The sequence below is a fragment of the Halyomorpha halys genome, unplaced genomic scaffold (genome assembly GCF_000696795.3).
Source record: "Halyomorpha halys isolate HHAL.00 unplaced genomic scaffold, Hhal_1.1 Scaffold472.1, whole genome shotgun sequence".
Classification (NCBI taxonomy): Eukaryota; Metazoa; Arthropoda; class Insecta; order Hemiptera; family Pentatomidae; genus Halyomorpha; species Halyomorpha halys.
Genome location: NW_027111148.1, coordinates 682,249 through 701,764, shown reverse-complemented (window position 1 = coordinate 701,764; position 19,516 = coordinate 682,249). Strand labels below are relative to the sequence as shown.

Sequence of the window (19,516 nt, the reverse complement as noted above, 5' to 3'; positions counted from 1 at the left end):
TGATAACGGAAGTGTTGAATTTTGTTTTTGTCGAAAAATAATAGAAAATTTTGGATTAAAAATATATTTATGTGTAGGATGTTCTGTTTGTAGATATAATTTTGAACTGTAGTTTATGGCTAATTTAGATCTTCTGAACGAAAGTGGCGATAGTCCGGATTCAGCGCATAAACTTAAAATGGGGCTTGTTCGAAATGCTCCAGTCGCGATTCGGATTCCCGCGTGATGGACTATATCCAGTTTAGCAAGCACTTGGGAACGAGCCGAACCATAGACGAATGAGCCTTAGTCCATTTGAACTTGAGTATTTTTTAGAATCTTATGATAATATTAATTTAGCTTATAATATATGCTTAATTATAACATATATAACAATCAGTTATTTAGCTATTTATGTTATATAATTTCTACAGAAATTATGGCGAACTCCCTGGTGAAGCTGTTCTGATGAATACCATTGGCCTTTTCTTTGTATTATTCGCAGTGTTGGTTGTATACCTCACAACTGAGCCAAAATTCAAAAGGCACCCACGCCCCGAGGATGGAGCTCTCCTTAGTACATCTCCTAATGAATAATTTCATTAATGTTACTGTTCTAATCTATTTGTAATATATGTATTCTAATCCTAATGATATAAAATGTCATTAGGTACACTTATATGTGTTTAAATACTGTTAATCAAACCTCTGTAATATTTGTTGTGGTATAATTCTGTTTATTTAACTCTATTTTGAAAATTTAATTTCTAAAAATTTATATTAATCTCGAAGAACCATTTATTCATACTTTAATTTCACCTATAACAGTAGTTGGTCATAATGTATTTATTGCTTTGTATTACATATTCAGGCTATAGATGTTAAATTCATTAATGTTAGTTTTTGAGAAAGGAGGAATGCTTTTTACTATTATTTTTTTTTCCTATTGTCACTTTCTATGCACATAGACAAGTATTCATGTATAAATATTTGTTTTACTGAACCATGTAATTTAGCATTTAAACGTTCTATAATGCATTTATAAAAACAGGAAATTGTTTATAAGGTAGAAGATGCACTCATATAGGCTGTGTGCTACAAAAAAAAAAAAAAAATAAACCATATATGATTTTTAAACCAGAGCATTATTTTAACAAAGAAATATTTTGTTATCAAGCTGAAAGAATATTACAGAAATCTATTTTAAATTTTTATAAGAGATCTGATTTTATATTTATCAAATTTTGCATCTTTTGCTATTATATATTTTTATTATGTATTTATAATCAAATTCTATGTATACATATATCAAATATACCAAACATATGTATAAGTAGTCTTATAGTATTAACAATGTTATGTTAAATAAAACTATTTAAACTTATTAGTAAATGTTAAGACTGATTAAGAGTTTACTTATATTTTAATTTTAAAAATATATTGATTATGTTATTCAAAGTTGTTAATTGCAGCGAAATTCTTTTATATCAGTGGATTAGGTTCTCAAAATTAATATAAGTTATGATTATCATTTGTCACTCTTGGTCAAGAACTTTGATTTTGATTATTGTCCTCTTTTTTTATAGATAGAATATAGAGTCATTTTCCTATTATGGTGCTTTATCACTTAAGGTTCAATGCTACTTTTAAATATTTTTATTTTTTTAAGGTTTGATTAGTAAAAATATATATGTTAAAACATTATTAAATCACTTTTAAGTTCATGTTTTTTTAATAATTCATTTTTGTCACTTAAATTAGTTATAAATAAAGTTTTGTTTTTTAATGAACTTTTATTTCCTAATTTCCTATCCCAATAACATTTCAGATTTACCAAAATCAGATATATATTTTTTTAAATAGTTTAGTGGACAAAATTGGTAATAAATTTTATCATTTTATGTGTTAATCATATTCTATCCATGAGTACTCTTTATCCTTTCATGATATCTTGAAAAATTTCACAATCAAATCGTAAGTATAAACTAATTGGAAAAATAAATTAATCTATTTGTTATTTACCATTTTATTAATGTTTACTCCTCTTAGCTACTATGATGACAAAGTAGCCTGAAGCTTTTTCGCTGTAAGTCCAAATATTGATGGCATTCTACAGACAAGGTTTTTTTTTTCTTATAGCAGTCTTTTGTTTTGAAAAATGAAAAATAGTTTATTTTTTGGGACTAGGTCCCTTTAGAACAATTACAAAGGTAATTTGAATTTTACAGTAACATATATTGGCCAAAAAACACACTTAATTATTACTTATATTAAAATTGTTCATAAATAATTTTAGATACAGAGAAGAAAAAATAAATAAATTAAAAACTAACTAAATACATAAAAAACAAAACAATAAGGTGGTTACAAACTATCTGTACAATTATAATATTAGATTAGAATGGTGAAGTAAAAGATAGTTAAATAGAAGGGTTTTAAACAAGGGAAAGGTTAGTACATGAAGTATGTTAGAGGGAATGGAGCTCGGGTAAAAAATGATTTATCAAACGCAACAGTTTGGTGAGGTGTGAGGTAGAGTGTAGATGTCAGATAAACGGGATCTGGTAGTACAGTATTCGACTGAGAATTAAAATAATATTATATCAATTAATGTAAGAGATGAGCATTCCATTTTAATAGGAATTTAAAGTAAATTTGAAACTTTTTTTAATTAAGTTCAGGAAAGGCTCAAAACAGAAATTTTATAATACCGTGCTTTAAAGATTTCTTTCACTGTAAGGGTCAGGTTAAGTACAGACAGATGACAGATGCCTCAGTGTTTATCTTTGATGCTTTGAAGTGACTGGTACTTACACTCCACAAAATGAAATCAAACACAATTGAATTCCATTAACCAAACAAATGACAATTTTATTTGTATCCAGACCTTAAGGAATCATGCTGGAAGAATTAAGACCCTGTCATAAGGCAAGTTTGCTATATTTTAAGTGCCAGCCAAACATTGAGGAAGGATATCAATTATGAGTTACGATACCCTGCCTTTATCGCTCTTCTCACCTGGACGCACCAAAAAAACTGACATGAATTTCCTCATAAATACTTCATTAGAAGCTAAGGGGATTGCGAATAAAACGATTTTTTGGATGAGTTAGATCATTTCATTTGAGAATGCCCATATGAAAGATATACCAAATGATTCTAAGGATACTCAACAATTTTATAGTGAGGTATTTCATGTAAAGTATGTACAGAACGGGTTGTTAATGGCATCCTGAACGTTCAGAGATACTTGAAGAACATTTTAAATAGAGTCATTTATACATAGCTAACATATTTCTGTTTTAGCTAAACAACCTAAAGTATAAATTTGCTTTGAGTGCCTCAAAGAAGTTGATATCAGATGCCTGTAGTACCCTGCTATAAATACAGATTTTTATCTGATCAAGGATGTTTTGGTCCCACATGTGAATGATCCCAGAATTCCATTCCTGGAAAGCTTGAAGATTTGGAAACAGCTGTTATTGAAGATTCAGAAAACAAACAACTAGAGTTGTTAATAATTTCTTAGATGGCACCAAAAGCCTATTAATCCCAATGAATCATGCTCCTGATGATAGCATAAACTCATAAGATCTATTAATAACTCAAATATCAATTATTTGTTAATATCCATAATCCCTCTAAGCCATAAATTGTTTCTTATAGGTAAATAAAGAAGAAATAGCAAGGATATTGAAACTTGTGTTACCTAGTTATTAAAACCCACAGGTATGTAATACACCAAATAACAAATAAATGTACTTTCTTAGGGCTAATATAAAAGTAAATTTTAGAAAATTCACTAGTTCCCTATCAAATACAGAAGTTGTAGATTGCTAGTAGTTGTTACTTTGTTTTTAATAATAAAATTATGCAAAGTTCTGTTCACATGCTACTAAAATGTGTTAAATGTTTTTGCATAGTATTAAATTTTAATTTGAATGAATCAAGTAATTTCACACTTTCTTATGTTTTCTTGTGTTAAAACTTTTATTGATTTTGGTAATTAAATCATTATTGTTTTTTAAATAAATAATAAATCAATATTATTATTACATACATTGACTACAAGAGCGATGGTATAATTAATATTTTCACGATATCTTTATTACTTATCTTGTCCTTGATTAATTTATTAATTAACTCATCAATTAAAAAACTAATAAACAGTAAGATTAATAAGAAATAAAACTATTAACCAACAACTGAAATCATCTAACACGAATTATTGTTAGCATTAATCATTATTTTAGGTCATTGAAGAATTTTCATTCAAAAGAAAAGCAAGCAAGCAAGCAAAAATATTTAATTCCTAAGGAATACAACAGAGGTCACCTTTGAGGATTAGCAATGTAGTAAGTAGAAGTTGAAATATTATTTTTTAATGATTGTTGGTTTCGAAATTATTGTGTGATCTGGAACATATTATATCATAAAACTTCATGATGTCTTATTAACTTTGAAGATAGCTTTTAGCTTACACATGAATTTTTTCTAATTACAATATTTTTTGTCTTAGTTTATTGAGGTTAAATTCAGGTCATTACATAAATGAGGAGTTCAGTTGAAAACACATAGTAATATATATAGTTTTGTACATAGTAGGGATTAGTTGTTAATAAATTTAGGGAGATAGGGAAAAAAAATATTAAATGTCAAAATGAAAACATTTACAAAGGTAATTATAATGTTTTATTTTAAAACAGAAATCACTTACCATAACTTATTATCAACATTCGAAATAATAGTATTCACTACTTGCCAAGGGTCATATATTCTTCAATACAGCAACTTCTGGAAAAGTAAACACCCTTAAAACTTTTTATTTATTTATTTTTATTACACCCTTAAAATCTTTTATTATAAATAAGGTCCATTTTCAAATTCAGAACCCACCCCACTTATATTAGGGGTTGGATTTGAAAATGAACAATATATAGTCCACAATGTCATCTAATTCATAAATATAAGATGTAGATATTGTCCATTTTCAAACCTCCTCATTCATCTTATACTATAAAATTAGTAAAAATATCTCTGAAGTTAAGAAATAGAAATTTTAGAGGTATGGAATTTATCCTTTATTCGTAGTTCTAACACCCTTCCAATCTTCAAATCCCGTATTTTCGACTACCTTCTGTCCACCCAATTCCGGAAGAATAACAATTGAAAGTTTCAAAAAAGCTTCAGATATTTTCTGTATTTTATGTCATAGATCTTCGTTTATATTTGTAAATATGTACACTAGCAGAAATTATATCTGTTCATTTATTAATTTTAAGTTTAATTGTATTTGATTTTTTATCATTTTTTTTCCCTTTTATTTACTATCAGAAGTCATCTTATGTTTTATGATATGACAAGTGGTTTCATTTTATTTGTTTTATCATTATTTTATATATTCTGTTAATTATGATTGTTTAATTGTATATTTTTAAATTCACTGTATTATTTTATTTTATGACATCTTGTAATTTCATCTCTATTTTATAATCTACTCTAAGGCTCTAAAGCCTAATTTTGATGCCTGTAAATTATTTTAAAGGGATCAATCCCAGAACATAAAAATTATTATTATTATAATGTTGAGTTTAAACAAAAAAGAAAAATTATACATAATTTCCCAGTATAATCAACATGTAAATGAAAACTTAAAATCCTAAAGAGTTGAGAAAATTGAATTATTTTAATTTGGAAAATGGGAACAAAATTATTGGGAAATTTATTATTTTACCCTCCACAAATGGTTATTGCTCCTCGTGACAGTTTGACTACTGACAATTAGATTCCAATTTTAAGGATCATGAAATGAGTTTTATAACTTTGCTGGTATATTTTTACCTATTTTTATTTATTGTTAATTCAACGTTGTTATTTCTATAGATAGTATAGTCGATTATTTAACAAATCGATACTCGTGTTTGGTCAATATCGATTTCCTAGCGGCTGGTTTCCATTCACCCACATCAGTTTCCTTTGGAAAGTTGCTTCGCAGTGATAGTTAATATTTCATCGATTTACAAATATTTTACGATTACAACCGCTACCTTTAACTGTCTGTTCAGGATGGATCATTTAAGGTTATTTTATTTTATTTCTATATAATTATAATAGTTCTTAATTAAAAGTTATATAGTTTATTAAAAGTAATGATTAATTTTATGGACGGTAACAGTGAACTTAATAAAAATTGTTCTACACTAAATGATCCAGACGGAGGGCATCCCCCTCCGAAAAGTAAAAAAATTATTTTTTTTTGTGAACTTTTTGATTCATATACACATACAACAGGTGTCTTTATTATTATGTACTGTATTGAAAAAAACAAAACAACAATATTTTATAATTTTAGTTATTTAAAATATATTCTTTTAGATCAAAATATTCGATAAGGTGTGTGGAATCGACCACCAGGTCGATTTGCGTACCAACACAGGCTCGTCCCCAAAGAAAATTTCTGGAGCCACCACTGTTTACACCTAGGATTTAAGTGCTATTTCAAATGATATATATATATTAATAAATAATTTAATTGGTAATAATTTATTCGTTTGGATACATTATTAAAGTTAAATAATATTCATACTTACCCAAATAATTATATTTTATAATATAAATCTTGAGTAGTACGCAGTTTTCCTAAGAGTTTTTTATTAGCATAAACTCTATATAAAATCCCTAGTCTTCAGGGTTCTCTACAATTTTTAACAATGCAATAAAAAATAATGAATATAAAGTAACACATATTTTTAAATTATTAATTATTAAAAAAATTGTATATATTTCCTTTTACAAACACTTTTCACTATATCACAAATACTAGTTGCTCCCTGTATTGGGAACTATGTTTTAAAAAAAAAAATCTTAAGTCAATTTCAAAATTAAACCTTTCCAGTGAAGGAGTGTACTATAATACAAATTTTATTTTATTTTTTCTTAAATTATTCAATTTTCTCAAAATTACTTATGACAGACGACTTCATCCTTTCTTTATAAACTGGCTAATATATTATTCAATTAAGTGTAATAGATTTTTACTTTTTAATTGTTTTCACAATAGACACATCTATTGATGTTAATCCGAACTAAGATGGCTTTATACTGATTCCTTTTACCTCGTTGGCGCTTTTTACCCAAATCCTTAACGACCACAAAAAAAATCTTGGTTGTCTGACCCTGCATTTCTTCCTAGGACAAGAATAACTCTTTTATTCTCCTAGTACACTGACTTTTATTCTCCGGATTGTAGAATTACCTCTTTTAAGAGATCTCTATCATTTGTACTTCCTCGTTATGGAATGCCTTGTTTTCGCTAAAATTGAATTTATTTATAGGAAGTAGAAAGTTTTAATTGCTCCTGTGAAAGCCCTATAAAACTTACATAAGCATTGCGCCAATGAAACCTGTTCCTGTCAAGAAAGTATTTTATTCTTATAAAACGAGAGCGGATATCTCGCTCATTGCAGATAGCGATAATCCGTATTTACAAATAGACTAATAAGAAATATCAATATACTATTGCTAGCAGTTGACGTTGTTGGGCGATTTCCTATCAGTGAGCATGTGGTCAGAATTCAAGGACAATCTAATTATTGTTTCTGTTTGATACTTATCAATTTTAACTAATGCAATTTTATGCCATGGTGAAATTTTATAAAGCTTGAAAATTTATGGCCTATAAAACTACCTATTAACCTTGGAAATTATTTACCTGTACAATTTGTTGAAAATATATCTTATCTTTTTGCAGCGAATTTAAGTAACGATTACTAAATTAAGAAGTTAATAATCATAAATTAATTAATAATCGATAAGGTTATATTTTTTGTCTTTTCAATAGCTTAGATAATTATATTTTTTGAAATCAGTTCTTGCGACTGATCTTAAGTCGCTCCGAACCATGGTTTCACGATAGGCAACCCCACCATCGATGTGCTGTGACAAACTAATCATAACTGGTCTTGAGATCGGGTTCAAATAAGATCGACTTATTATGGTTGTTAAGTAGACGCACTAGGACCTTTATGTCTTCTCCTGAAGTAGACTATCTAAGGACCGAACATTCTGCAGGGTACTTTTAACATTCTGGAAAACCACAAGGCAAAACTCGATTAATGTACAAGCAGTAGACATTACGCCTGCGGCCTTGGTACAATAGATGCGAGGAGATGATATACAAAACTTGCTATATCATTGCCAACCAAATCTTGGAAAAACGTAAAAAAAGTTACAGATTCATTAAACTGTGTCTTATGAGGTTGAAAACTATCTGAGTTCTAAAACCCAAGAAATGAAATCTTGTCTTCCAAGTGATTGATTATGGCTTGCCCCCTTCTCTTGTTTTGATCCTGAGTACCTCCTTGTTCCAATTATTGATTAGACACTTAAAATTTATATTGGATAAAGCTAGTAATGCAACGTAATAATGGATACACCCAACAAGTTTTATAGCCTAACTATTAGCCAATCTAGAATTTGGAATTTGATGATTTCTCATTAAATTTGACCAGCTTTCTTAACCTAGCGGATTTTTTGGGGAGTATTCCCTTAACATTGCCCTACCTTCACAACTGCGCCTAAAACAATTAGTTAGCTACGCCACTGAGTAGTTAGTTATTAGCTACGCATCTCGTGATTATTATTATTACTAACACATTTGAATCCCTGATTTTCTGAAAAAGATTATATTTGCCCAGCTGTTCGGTACTTGACATATTTGTTTTAGGCAATGTCACTATTATATGCTTATCTCAGAAGCAAGAACCTTCTCAATATCTTAAGACTAGATTAAAGATAAATCGTTAGGAGCAGGTGAATAAACACAGTTATCTATACATGTATTTGTTTCTTTAACTTTTGCCTAACATAACTTTTATAAAAATAAATCAAGACCATAATTACATAATTAAACATAGGGCAGGAGAAAGAGAATCGCTTTGTTTTATTCCCAACTTAATTGAACCTCATACAGATCCCTATTATATTCACTAGCATTATTAGTTATTATTCTCTGTTTATCAAAATATTATCATCTTGTGGGCAATGTAATCGTAAACCTTTTTGAAATCGATATAAACCTGAAGAACTGCACCGTTTTATAATATTTCTTCTGTAATATTTGCTTTAACGAAAAAATTAGTAGAATCACATTGGTAGTCTCCGGTAACTTCCCCTGCGTATTCCAGGATACATCTAGCTAAGATAAACGTTAATACTTCACAATATACCGAAAGAAAATTCCTCCATAGTTTTTTTTTTACTCCTCGGTTCCTTTTTGTGAACTGAGATAAGTATATATTCTTTTCATTTTTCCTATTTCTCAAACGCTTTGAACCAAAAGGCGTGTTTTAGAAATTCATACTTAATTAGTTGGCTAGGAATACTGACAGTTTCTGCTGCTTTACATAATTTTAGTATTCTAATGGTTATTACGACTTTGACCTTACTCGCTTCCTTTAGTAATTGTTCAGGGATTCTGGTGACAATTATTTTCCGTATTCAAAGTACTGCTGAAGAGTTTATCAAAGTTTTAAATTGTTAACAAGACTGGAGAAGATATTATTTCCATCGATGACTCCAATGAGGCACAAGAACCTACCCTCTTCTTACGTTACATTCAATTTCCTTAGTTTTTATTTCTATTCGTTGCTTCGTAAGATATTGTCTCATTATATTTTTGAAGAATTTTATACGTTTTATTCTTTAAGACCAGGAAGAAGATAATAATCTTTTTCGTTTCAATTAAAGGTCCTCTCTTTTAGAAAAGAGTAATCTTTCTAAAAGAGAGAACCTTTAATTGTATTGTTTGTTACGCCAGTGGAATTGTATTTAGCACCATTGTGAAGTAAGCCACTGATATAATCAATACAATTATATATATAAAACTACAAATACAACTTCCTCACAAATTTGATTGTGTAGCTCTAGTTACATAATTACTCATATTTCAAGTTTTAAGACAAACATTGATTATTTTTGTTTTTAATGAATTTGATTTTTTATTTTAAAATAAAATTTAAGGGAGGAATTGAAACACTTTTGCGTATGTTGGAGCAAAAGTAGTATACATAATTTAATAAATTGATAGCAAACAAACCAATTTTACACTCCTCAACTTTCCTAAAGATTATGGTCAAATCAGACGATCTGATCGAAAAACAGGTGTGACATGAAAAATGCTTTTACACATGCGTTAGCAAAAGTTGTGAATGGAATCTGATAAAATCTAAATGAGGCTAATTAAATAACATTCCTTGAAAATGCGACAAAATTGAATTAACGTTGTAAAATTTTTCGATTCTGTGAGCATAATTTTTTTTTTCATTTTCTACATGAATGCTTGAATGAGATAGTACAATAAGTAAAGCAAATAAATAAAAAAACTTTAATTTATAAATAAAAATATAAGGAGGTTGTTGCTTGATGGCAATGTTTAAAGTAGAATATATTTTGATCTACAATACTTATACCTTTTGGCAGTTACTTATTTTAGTAGTAGAAATGTTTAGTAAAAAGGGCATGTTTTAAAGACAAATTCAAAGTCATATTAAAGTTTGTATACATTTAATTTAATTTGCTCTGATATGACTAATTAGTAACTGTTCGTTAAATAGGAGTTTATTGGTGAAACTATGTTCGGGGCAAATAATAGTAACCATTTAGAAGCTGAGGTTTAGGCAATATTCACTTCCAATGCCTCTTTTGAATGTTAAAAAAAATTCTAAGATATTTCTTCAGATATCGAAACCATATCGGATAGTTTTATTTCTGAAATTTAAATCTTTTCTATGTGAAGAACATTGCTTCACCTAGCGGTTTTTCCCACAACTGTCGCGAGTAAAAAGAGGAATAAACGCTCAGTCTTTCCTGCATATTTATTGTGCGAACTTGGTTCGACAACGCCTGGATATTTTTTCACAAACAGGTACGTAATAGTTTTTCATAAATTGGAATAATTAATTTATTATTGTTATTATAATTATTGGATATTTCTGTAAGATTAAAAAAAGCCTCGTTTGTTTTAAATAAAATTAAAATAATGAACCGACTAACGTTTCGTTATTTCAGGTATCATCAAAATTTGACTTGTTTATAGAACATAAACGAAAAGCAGATGTACAACTCACATCGGTATAAAAACTGAATAATTAAAGATACTTATACAATCCTAATCCTTGTATTAGGGGAATAAGGAGTTAGCATTATATCAGCTGGAGAAGGTTGCATTGCAACAGCTGGTCTGTGATAACACAACCAGTGTTGCCATTCGAACGAGAATTTCTCGCCTTCATTCGAGTTTTGTAAAGTTACGTTTTGTATGAAAATGATGTTCGCTGAAGTACGATGATTTTAATTTTTGGTCATTTTTCCTTTCCTAACTAGTAATTTATCATTTTTCCTTAAATGTTGAACTAATGAAGCAAACTACATTAGTAATTAGTGAAAAAGTTTTTAAAAATATATTTGGGTGATTGTCCTGTTTTGTACGAAATTAAGAACCTTGAATACAGGATCCGTGTGTAATTTTGAGTCGGATTTTTTTAACCATTGAAAAATAAATACGCTCACCATGGTTTCCAGCCATTTTTAATCGAAATATTCACCCATTTATTTAATTTAAATTCCAAGTGTCCAAAATTTAGTCAATTGTGTGTCCCACGGCAAGAATTTCGGATTTTGAGTGTAAATAATACTTATATAAGTAATAGTAACATTATCGTTTTTCATCATATGACTTGCTAAGGTTCTCAAAGGTGCTTTTGATGGTAGTTCCCTCTCTAGTTGCCTACCAAGGAATCAGTAGCCTCGAACGAGTGTGTCCCTTGGTTTTCGAGTTAATCCCTCACAATTTTCCCCTAGTATTCAGTTTATTTGTAATTCCTTGATGCTGAAGTCAGTTCACATTAATCCAACTTGTTATCTTTCACCAGCGTGAATCTTGATTGAGCTTATAGGAACGAAATTATTAATTAATGTGTTTTCAAAGGAAGTACAATTTCTAATTATTATTTTCCCTAAGAAGAGCACATAGGGTGATAAACTGCTGTAAAAAAAGAAAATGTTAATCCCTCACTTCACAAGTTGTGGGAGACTAAATTTCAAGTTAATGTTTTACAGAAAAAATAAATTTGTTGGTATTTAAATGTTAGTTTAAAATTATTTGTTTGTTTATTGCAATTTTTCAAGGTAGATAAAGCGACCCTTGAACAAGGCCGTCGCTTGTGGGCAAGATATTGACGACTTTGTTATGTTTGTTTGAGTTTTGCAAGCAACATCCAAGAGTGTTTTGTTTTACGTCATTCCACCAGAAGAAATCACTGCGATGATAAACATAATTCCCAAAGCGATACCCTACTTTAGAGGCACTATAAATGTACACCATGTATTGTAGAAACGAATCTTCTGATAGGAAAAATATCCTGCAACTGAAAATGCTTAGTTCTTGCCACAAGTTCACGATTGGATTCTTGGAACTGAACTTTGGAGTTTCTCCGAAGAACGATTCCAAAGAAGAACCTGAAGAACTTCATCCTATCCAGAATATTGAATCTGAAATCATCAAAATAAATAATCATCTACATTCAGCCGGAAACGTACTGGAAAATCGAAAGTCAACTATTAAAACCGCACAAGAGGTTAATGCTTGATGCTGCGTTCTAGCATATGGGGGATTGAGTGAAGTGATATTCCTTTAATATAACTTAGTTTGTGATGTAATAAAAGGTTGATTTTTGTGAAATTTAATTATTTCATATGATTCAGTCAGTCCCCCACTAAATTGATTTAAAATATCATGCTGTATCTCTTAAACCCACGTACTTCTATGGACGGATTTTTTACATGACTTACAAATGTTAATAATCTTATTATTCGGCATGACATTGGTAGTAGTTTACTTTGAGCAAATAAATTAAGCTTGGATTTAATCTTATTTAAAATAAAATGAGCATTCAAAAGTTGAACAATTTTTTGAGGACATAGTTACGAGCAGTGCCATTTTTACACTAAGGGCCCAATGGAACCGAGCCCAGGTTTCATTAATAAAACAAACAAGTCTGTACCGATACAACCCATGAAGGATCAGGGATACAGTACTTGTGTAAAGAAGTATTGTTACTAGACCAAAGGTTGTGCAAGAAGATGAAGGATAATCATGCACGACCGCCCGATGTTTTTCCTAATTAAGGGTACCTACTTTATGAGGCTGGGCGGACCCCAGACCTCACAATGTTGACTCACTGCTACAGTAACAAAATTAATAATTATCTGTCACAGCCGGATTCGAACCCAGATCCTTGAAGTTAGTATCACAGTGCTTTACCTTTGAGCCCACTTTCTATAGAACCCCTAAATTCTTCTTATCGATAAATTAAACTGAATTAAGAATTAACTGAATAGTAATGGAATGCCCATGTACTTACAGAATATACTTTGAAGAAGTAGTTTATGATTTCGCAAATCAAAACCTCTTAAAAACGTTTAACTTTTTTTTTTACCTTTGTCGCATTATGGATGTTTAATAAAGTAATGATTTTAGTTAGTAGATAATTTAACTGTTGTTCATCCAAAGTTGTTCAGGAAATAAGTTTTATAATCTGGAAGCCCCCCTTAACTTAAAGGGTCCCAGGCCCTCAGTTAGTCAATGATGATGGGCATGGATAAGAGGACGTAGGAGAATTTCTGAAACAAAGATATGAGGATTCGTAATTGGCGAGTGGGAACAATCATCGTGATTAGGGATGTAAGTATGGAACACAAATATCAGTATGCTTATAACTCCTCTATGTTTTTAATCTTTGAAAGGATTAAACATCTACAATAAAATAATAAAACATTATTAACTTATAATGTTTTAAAAAAAAAAAAAACTTAACTTAAGTTGAGAAAACAAAATTAAATTCCTTAAACATAAACAAAGAAAATCAATATTGAATAATTGACCTAAAATCTATCATATTAACATTTATTACTAAAACACTTATTAAAAATAAGTGATTGAACTAGAGAAAAATGATTGAATTGAAAAAAAGAAGGAAGAAAATCAAAATAGGGTTAATAGCAAAAAATTGGTACCTATCAAAATTATCACTAGAACTTTCTTGAAAAAATGGAACAAGTAATATATGGCAAGTTTTTCAGAGATCGATTTTGCCAAACAACTTTTCTTTCATTATATTTTATTTATTTTTGTCAAAAAGTCACGACTCACGTTGTTATTTATCAGCTGGGTTTTAAAACTAATAAATAAAAGAGAACAAAATCTTTATGGAAACGAAATTGTAATGAAACAAACCATACCCGGAAAGTTTGCCCAAATTCCAAAAGTTGATGATAAATATTACGTGACGATTGTCATGCACCGCGCGTATTTGTTTTGCGTTTTGTTTTTCTTTTTATGCATTCTAGCTTTCTTTGGACTCTATAAATATCTCAAAACTCTTTACAACAGTTATCTGAATACCTAATAAAACAATTTTCTGATAAGATATTTAATATTAGTACAATTAGCCTTTGTCTGGATAAAAAGGAAATAAAACCCGAGATGATTTTTGTTCTTAATTTAAAGATATTAAGAAATAATATCCCTTCCAATCTCTAATTTATTTATCTAGAAATAAAAGACGTAAATTTGAGCGATATAAGTTCCTGTCAAAACGTTCTTACTTCATAATATCTTCCAGTAAAGCAATTTACTCCTTACCCCCTCTTCCCGAATACTACACTCCTATATTCCGAAAACGCAAGTGGACGGCAGGCATTTCGATAAACTCCCACAATCCCTGAAAATTTTATCATAATTTGATTAACGATTCAATCGATTTATATCTTATTGGTACCTGATAGATTTCAACGGATTCCGTCCACTTCTTTCACTAACGCATGCGTAAACACATTTTCCTCGGAACACCTATATTTCGGAAACTGGTCGTCCGATTCGGCCTAAATTTGGAGAAGTGTTACAAATTAGGTTTTTGGGCCTGGTTTCAATTTTATAAGTTTTCGACAGCTACTTACTACTTAACATGCGAAAAACTTCTTTCTGGGAGCATCTATATTTCAACAACTGCTTTTCCCCTAGATGTTATTCTCAAACGACAAATAATTAACGATGAAATATAGGTTAATCAGTTAAATTTAATTATTTAGCCAATAGAAATTTAAGCAATGAACAATTTCAATACTTCTTGATTTAGAGAAAAAATTTACGACTGAAACAATCACTCAAAAAAACAAGATCATAAAAGAAATAAAATTTACTACAATTATTCCATAGCTCATGGTATAAAAGCAATCAGGGCATTAAAGTATTTTTTTTAAAGAATAGAAACATAATTAGTGTGAAATATCTTGACTTTGACGATAAAAATACTCATGAATTGGATGGGATTTCCTGGAGGTCTGCCTCAGGCATATTCCATCTTAGGCTAGTGGAAATGCTATCAATATTTGAAATTGTAGTATCACGTTGTTTAACTGAATGCTTAGATGGAAATGTAAGAAAACCGAGATCGATTTGTTCATTTAGTTGGGATACAAGTGATATTAGCCCTAATTGGATTTGAAAAACAAATAAATCCAACCTGTGGACTACAATTTCCATGATAATCCAATCCATCACTTTTGTGTAAATCTAGATAGATTGTTTCCGATTCTTGAGCCAAAAGTTTTCCTTGATTATTTTATTCACTTTCATGTGATGTTTTCTTACATTTTATTCTAGGATGTGTCATAGATTTTCAATTATTATTATATTATTATTCAATTATTCAGTTATTATTATAGTCAGTCTGATAACTGATGAGGAGGAACAGAGAGGTTCCAAGATGGGGGATCCATGGCCCTTGTTGGGTTATCAAATGTTTTTTGGAAGGAGGTACATGCTTGGAGAGTTATAAACTTTTGGAGGGAACCATAATTTTGTGGGACTTTCAAACTAGTGAAAGAAAAACTAACCTAGAAAAAAAGACTAAAGAATCTATACTTGTTCTACATTACCCATCCCGACCCCAAAATATCCAATGATCATAAGGTCTCTTATATTTCCCAGAAAACATTTACTAATAGGAACAAGGGCAGTATATGATAAAAACTTAAATTCAGATACACTGAAAAATTAGGAACCGTCACTCTAGCCTCTTGTTCACCTTCAAGACATTTACTTATATCAAGTATTGGTCGATTCATGATGACATTAAAATCTCAAAGAGAGATCATTCTCTCAGAAATAGTTAGTATAAAATCTTCCCTTCCCATTTCACCCTCAATATCTCATGGTTGGAGGATCCCTTTTCAAACTTAATGATACATTTCTTTTTAAAACAATTTTGATCCTTTTTCTCTCAACTTGATTCTTTTTTAACATCCGACGTTTCGACCTCTCAGGTCATTCTCAAGGATTCCTACAAACAGCTCCTTTTAATTACTTTTATAACAAATTTCCTTCACTTACATACTGATTTCTTTGGTCTTACCTTATTCTGTCTTCATTCCTTTTTTTCTTTAAAATTCATTAATGCCGGCTATTTGCCTTTGTCCCAATAAATTCTTCTATTAAATTATTTCCTAAATTTAAAACTTTTATTAACCACTTTTATGTTCATTAACAAACTCCAAACAGAACCTACCTTCAACAGGTTAAACCACTCTCAAACAACTATATTAATAAAAAATAAATCTAATTAATGATACATATTAATAGCGAGAAGAGCAACCTTTGAAAAATTTAATATAAGTTAGCAGACTGCAAAACTTTACTTATATTGAGCCATAATGTAAAATTAGCTAAAAGTATTAATATATGGATACAAAATATATTGTTAATTTATAAATAATATATGTTTATAATGGTATAGAATAAAATATGTGGATCCTTTTTTTTTATTATAAAAAGTTAAATTTCTGTGATGAGTGGGGAAAATGTGGCATTACCCAGGGTGATGATGGTCATTCCTAAGGAGGGAAATTATGATGTTTTTAATTAAAATAATAATAACAATGTTTTTTAAATATATATGTTTAAATATAGGATTTGCATTGTAGGTTTGTCAGATTTAATCGTTTAGTTATTGAAAATATTTGGAGCCTAAGACAAGTTATATACCATAATTAATTTACTTTTATTTTCTCACATTGTTGTAGTCTTATGTTCTGTTTTCATGATTGTATTACAGACTGCAAAACTAAACTGATGAGCATATCAAATGGCGAGGATGAAGATGATCTACTTCTCACTCCAGAAGAAGATTTAAATTTAAAACTTAGTAGGTACTTATTTTTTAGATTTAAAAACAATGTGCGTTTATAAAATAAGTTTTTAGCCTAATTGAAATAAATCATTTTAGTTGAAAAAGTGTTCTTCTGTAACAATTAAGATTATTAATTATAATCTTAACACTTTCTTGTGACTGGTTAATATTGATTAAATAAATAAAAATTTATTCATTTTGATCTCAAAACATTTTTATTCTATTTATAGTTCGACGTTTCGGTCAATTCGGCAATCCTCAGGGACAATCTTAATACAATTTTAGAACTAAATCATATTACAACATTTGTTGTGATAAATTTTAACAAAGAAGGTGACTGTGATAAATAATTTTAATTTTTAATTTAAGGTGAAAATTGACTAATTAGGGCAATTTGTTGGATTGGTCTGGACAGAAAAGCCTGCATGAAGTTATTTTTTTTAATGATTTAGATCAAGATTGTTCTGGAGGATGGCCGAATTGGTCGAAACATCAGACTTGTAATAGAATAAAAAGGTTTTGAGACTAAAATGGATAAAATTTTATTTATTTAAACAATATGATTATTAAGTTATTTATAATAGAAGTGTTATTCGATAATAATTTTTAAATTTTAAGCACAATAATTAATTATAAAAGGATTTGTATTGTACTGATTTGATCAGTACCTAATTTATTAAAAACATAAATAGAAACCACATACCAAAATTAAGAGACAAGAACTTAACCGATGATATAGCCAACTACTCTACAGGATATCTTTCAATTGATAACAAATTATAGATCTACAAGACCATACTAGAACCTGTTTAGATACTCTTTTAACAACAAATGTATCCAATCCTTCCAACCTTAATGTTCTAATAAGGTTAGAATTGGGTTTCCCTTAAGCTGTCACCTTAACCAATTTGAATATTTCAAATTAAAATAATACAAAAATTATTTTGGCATTTAAAATTGAAAAAAAAATTCTAAATTATTTACTAAAAATAAATGCTATTTACTTATAAAATTCATTTTAGTAAAAATAATAAGTCGTTTAAACAGAGAATTACTTATAATTTGTAAATAATTACCAAAATAAGATTACTCCACTAATTTTAAATCCTCCACTTCCATTCACCAGTAACTACTTTAAAATATTTAATAATTATACAATATAATCATTTCTTCCTTCTTGCAATACAAAATCATAATAAACAATTGAATATTTATCATATTTTTTTCTTTTTCATTCATACATACAATATGATGTTTATTTTGTTCAAGGCAAAAAATTACACACTCAATACTCACCATCTCTATGGATATGAAAATATCTCTTTTTAACCTTTACCATTTTTATTAATTACGAATTTAATGTCAAGACCCATATGCATTGAAATTAACAAATATGTACCAACCTTTTCTCTTAAAAAATTAATAAAGAAGATAATGATAAGTAATACCTACTAATCTCAAGAAAAAAAAAAAAAAAACCAACCTTTTCTCTCAAAAAATTAATAAAGAAGATAATGATAAGTTATACCTACTAATCTCAAAAAAATTATTAATCAAAACTAGAAAATACAGCACACTTGAGTGTAACAACTAATTTGTAGTTATAAATCCTGCCATTCATAATTTAAGTTATCTATGTTTGTATTTTGTCTTGAAGGTTGAGCAATTGGTATGAGATAATGAATTATTAAATTAAAAAATCGATTGAGTCAAGTGCTTAATTTTGCTCAGAGATTTATTACTATATACCGTAAAGGATGGCTTCTGAACGATTACATGTGATCGATCTCAATATTGGTACTTATCATATCTTGCTCTTTTAGATAGGTATCTACTGTTAATATATCATGTCACCTGTTTTTGTTTTTTTTAAGGAAAAAGAAATGTTTATAATGATGATTTTGTCATTAATTGTTAAGATTGTACTATGAAATAAAAGGTAAATTATAAAAAACATTAAAAATTCTCTAACAGTTATAGTTTATATTATTTTATTTACAATCTAACATATTGTGTAAATTTAATCAACTTTAAGACACAAGTAAATGCATTTGTATATTTTAGTTTTAAATTTCAATAATTCTAGATTTTTATTTTTATTAAGTCTTAAACTTACTATAACTAAAGTTGGAACCTGTTTCCTTTCGTGTCACCAGCGTATTCTATTCAATGAAAGTTATTAAAAGTTAAAAATACATCATAAACATTTCTATATTATTATAGAAATAATATAAACAAGGATAAAAACAGTTTGTAAGAGGAGGGGGGGAGAGAGAGAGGGAGAGAGAGAG

The 19,516-nt window shown here is 28.9% G+C and overlaps 2 protein-coding genes and 1 long non-coding RNA gene across 13 annotated transcripts in view; 2 read left to right on the top strand and 1 right to left on the bottom strand.

Moving 5' to 3' along the window:
• The window catches only part of LOC106683187 (plasma membrane ascorbate-dependent reductase CYBRD1), a 178,258-nt gene extending 176,489 nt beyond the window's left edge, over nucleotides 1-1,769 (top strand). For all 6 annotated transcript variants that reach the window (XM_024358368.2, XM_067049223.1, XM_067049224.1 and 3 more), the window contains one exon: nucleotides 414-1,769. In XM_024358368.2, the coding sequence (XP_024214136.1) occupies nucleotides 414-576 (163 nt within the window). In that variant the 3' untranslated portion in view covers nucleotides 577-1,769. The remainder of the gene's footprint in view (nucleotides 1-413) is intronic.
• Nucleotides 1-6,909, bottom strand: part of LOC136796205 (uncharacterized) — a 9,448-nt gene extending 2,539 nt beyond the window's left edge. The window contains exons 1-2 of the long non-coding RNA XR_010843899.1: nucleotides 6,570-6,909; nucleotides 4,697-4,773 (exon numbers count right to left, since the gene is read on the bottom strand). This is a non-coding gene — a long non-coding RNA (uncharacterized lncRNA). The remainder of the gene's footprint in view (nucleotides 1-4,696; nucleotides 4,774-6,569) is intronic.
• LOC106683183 (uncharacterized) overlaps nucleotides 5,924-19,516 on the top strand; it is a 16,809-nt gene continuing 3,216 nt past the window's right edge. Inside the window, exons 1-2 of one of the 6 annotated variants that reach the window (XM_067049225.1) lie at nucleotides 5,924-6,059; nucleotides 17,151-17,240. In XM_067049225.1, the coding sequence (XP_066905326.1) occupies nucleotides 17,168-17,240 (73 nt within the window). In that variant the 5' untranslated portion in view covers nucleotides 5,924-6,059; nucleotides 17,151-17,167. Of the gene's footprint in view, nucleotides 6,060-10,763; nucleotides 10,904-17,150; nucleotides 17,245-18,967; nucleotides 19,023-19,516 lie in introns of those variants that run through there. The other 5 variants (XM_067049228.1, XM_014424475.3, XM_067049229.1 and 2 more) reach the window with 5 other exon arrangements.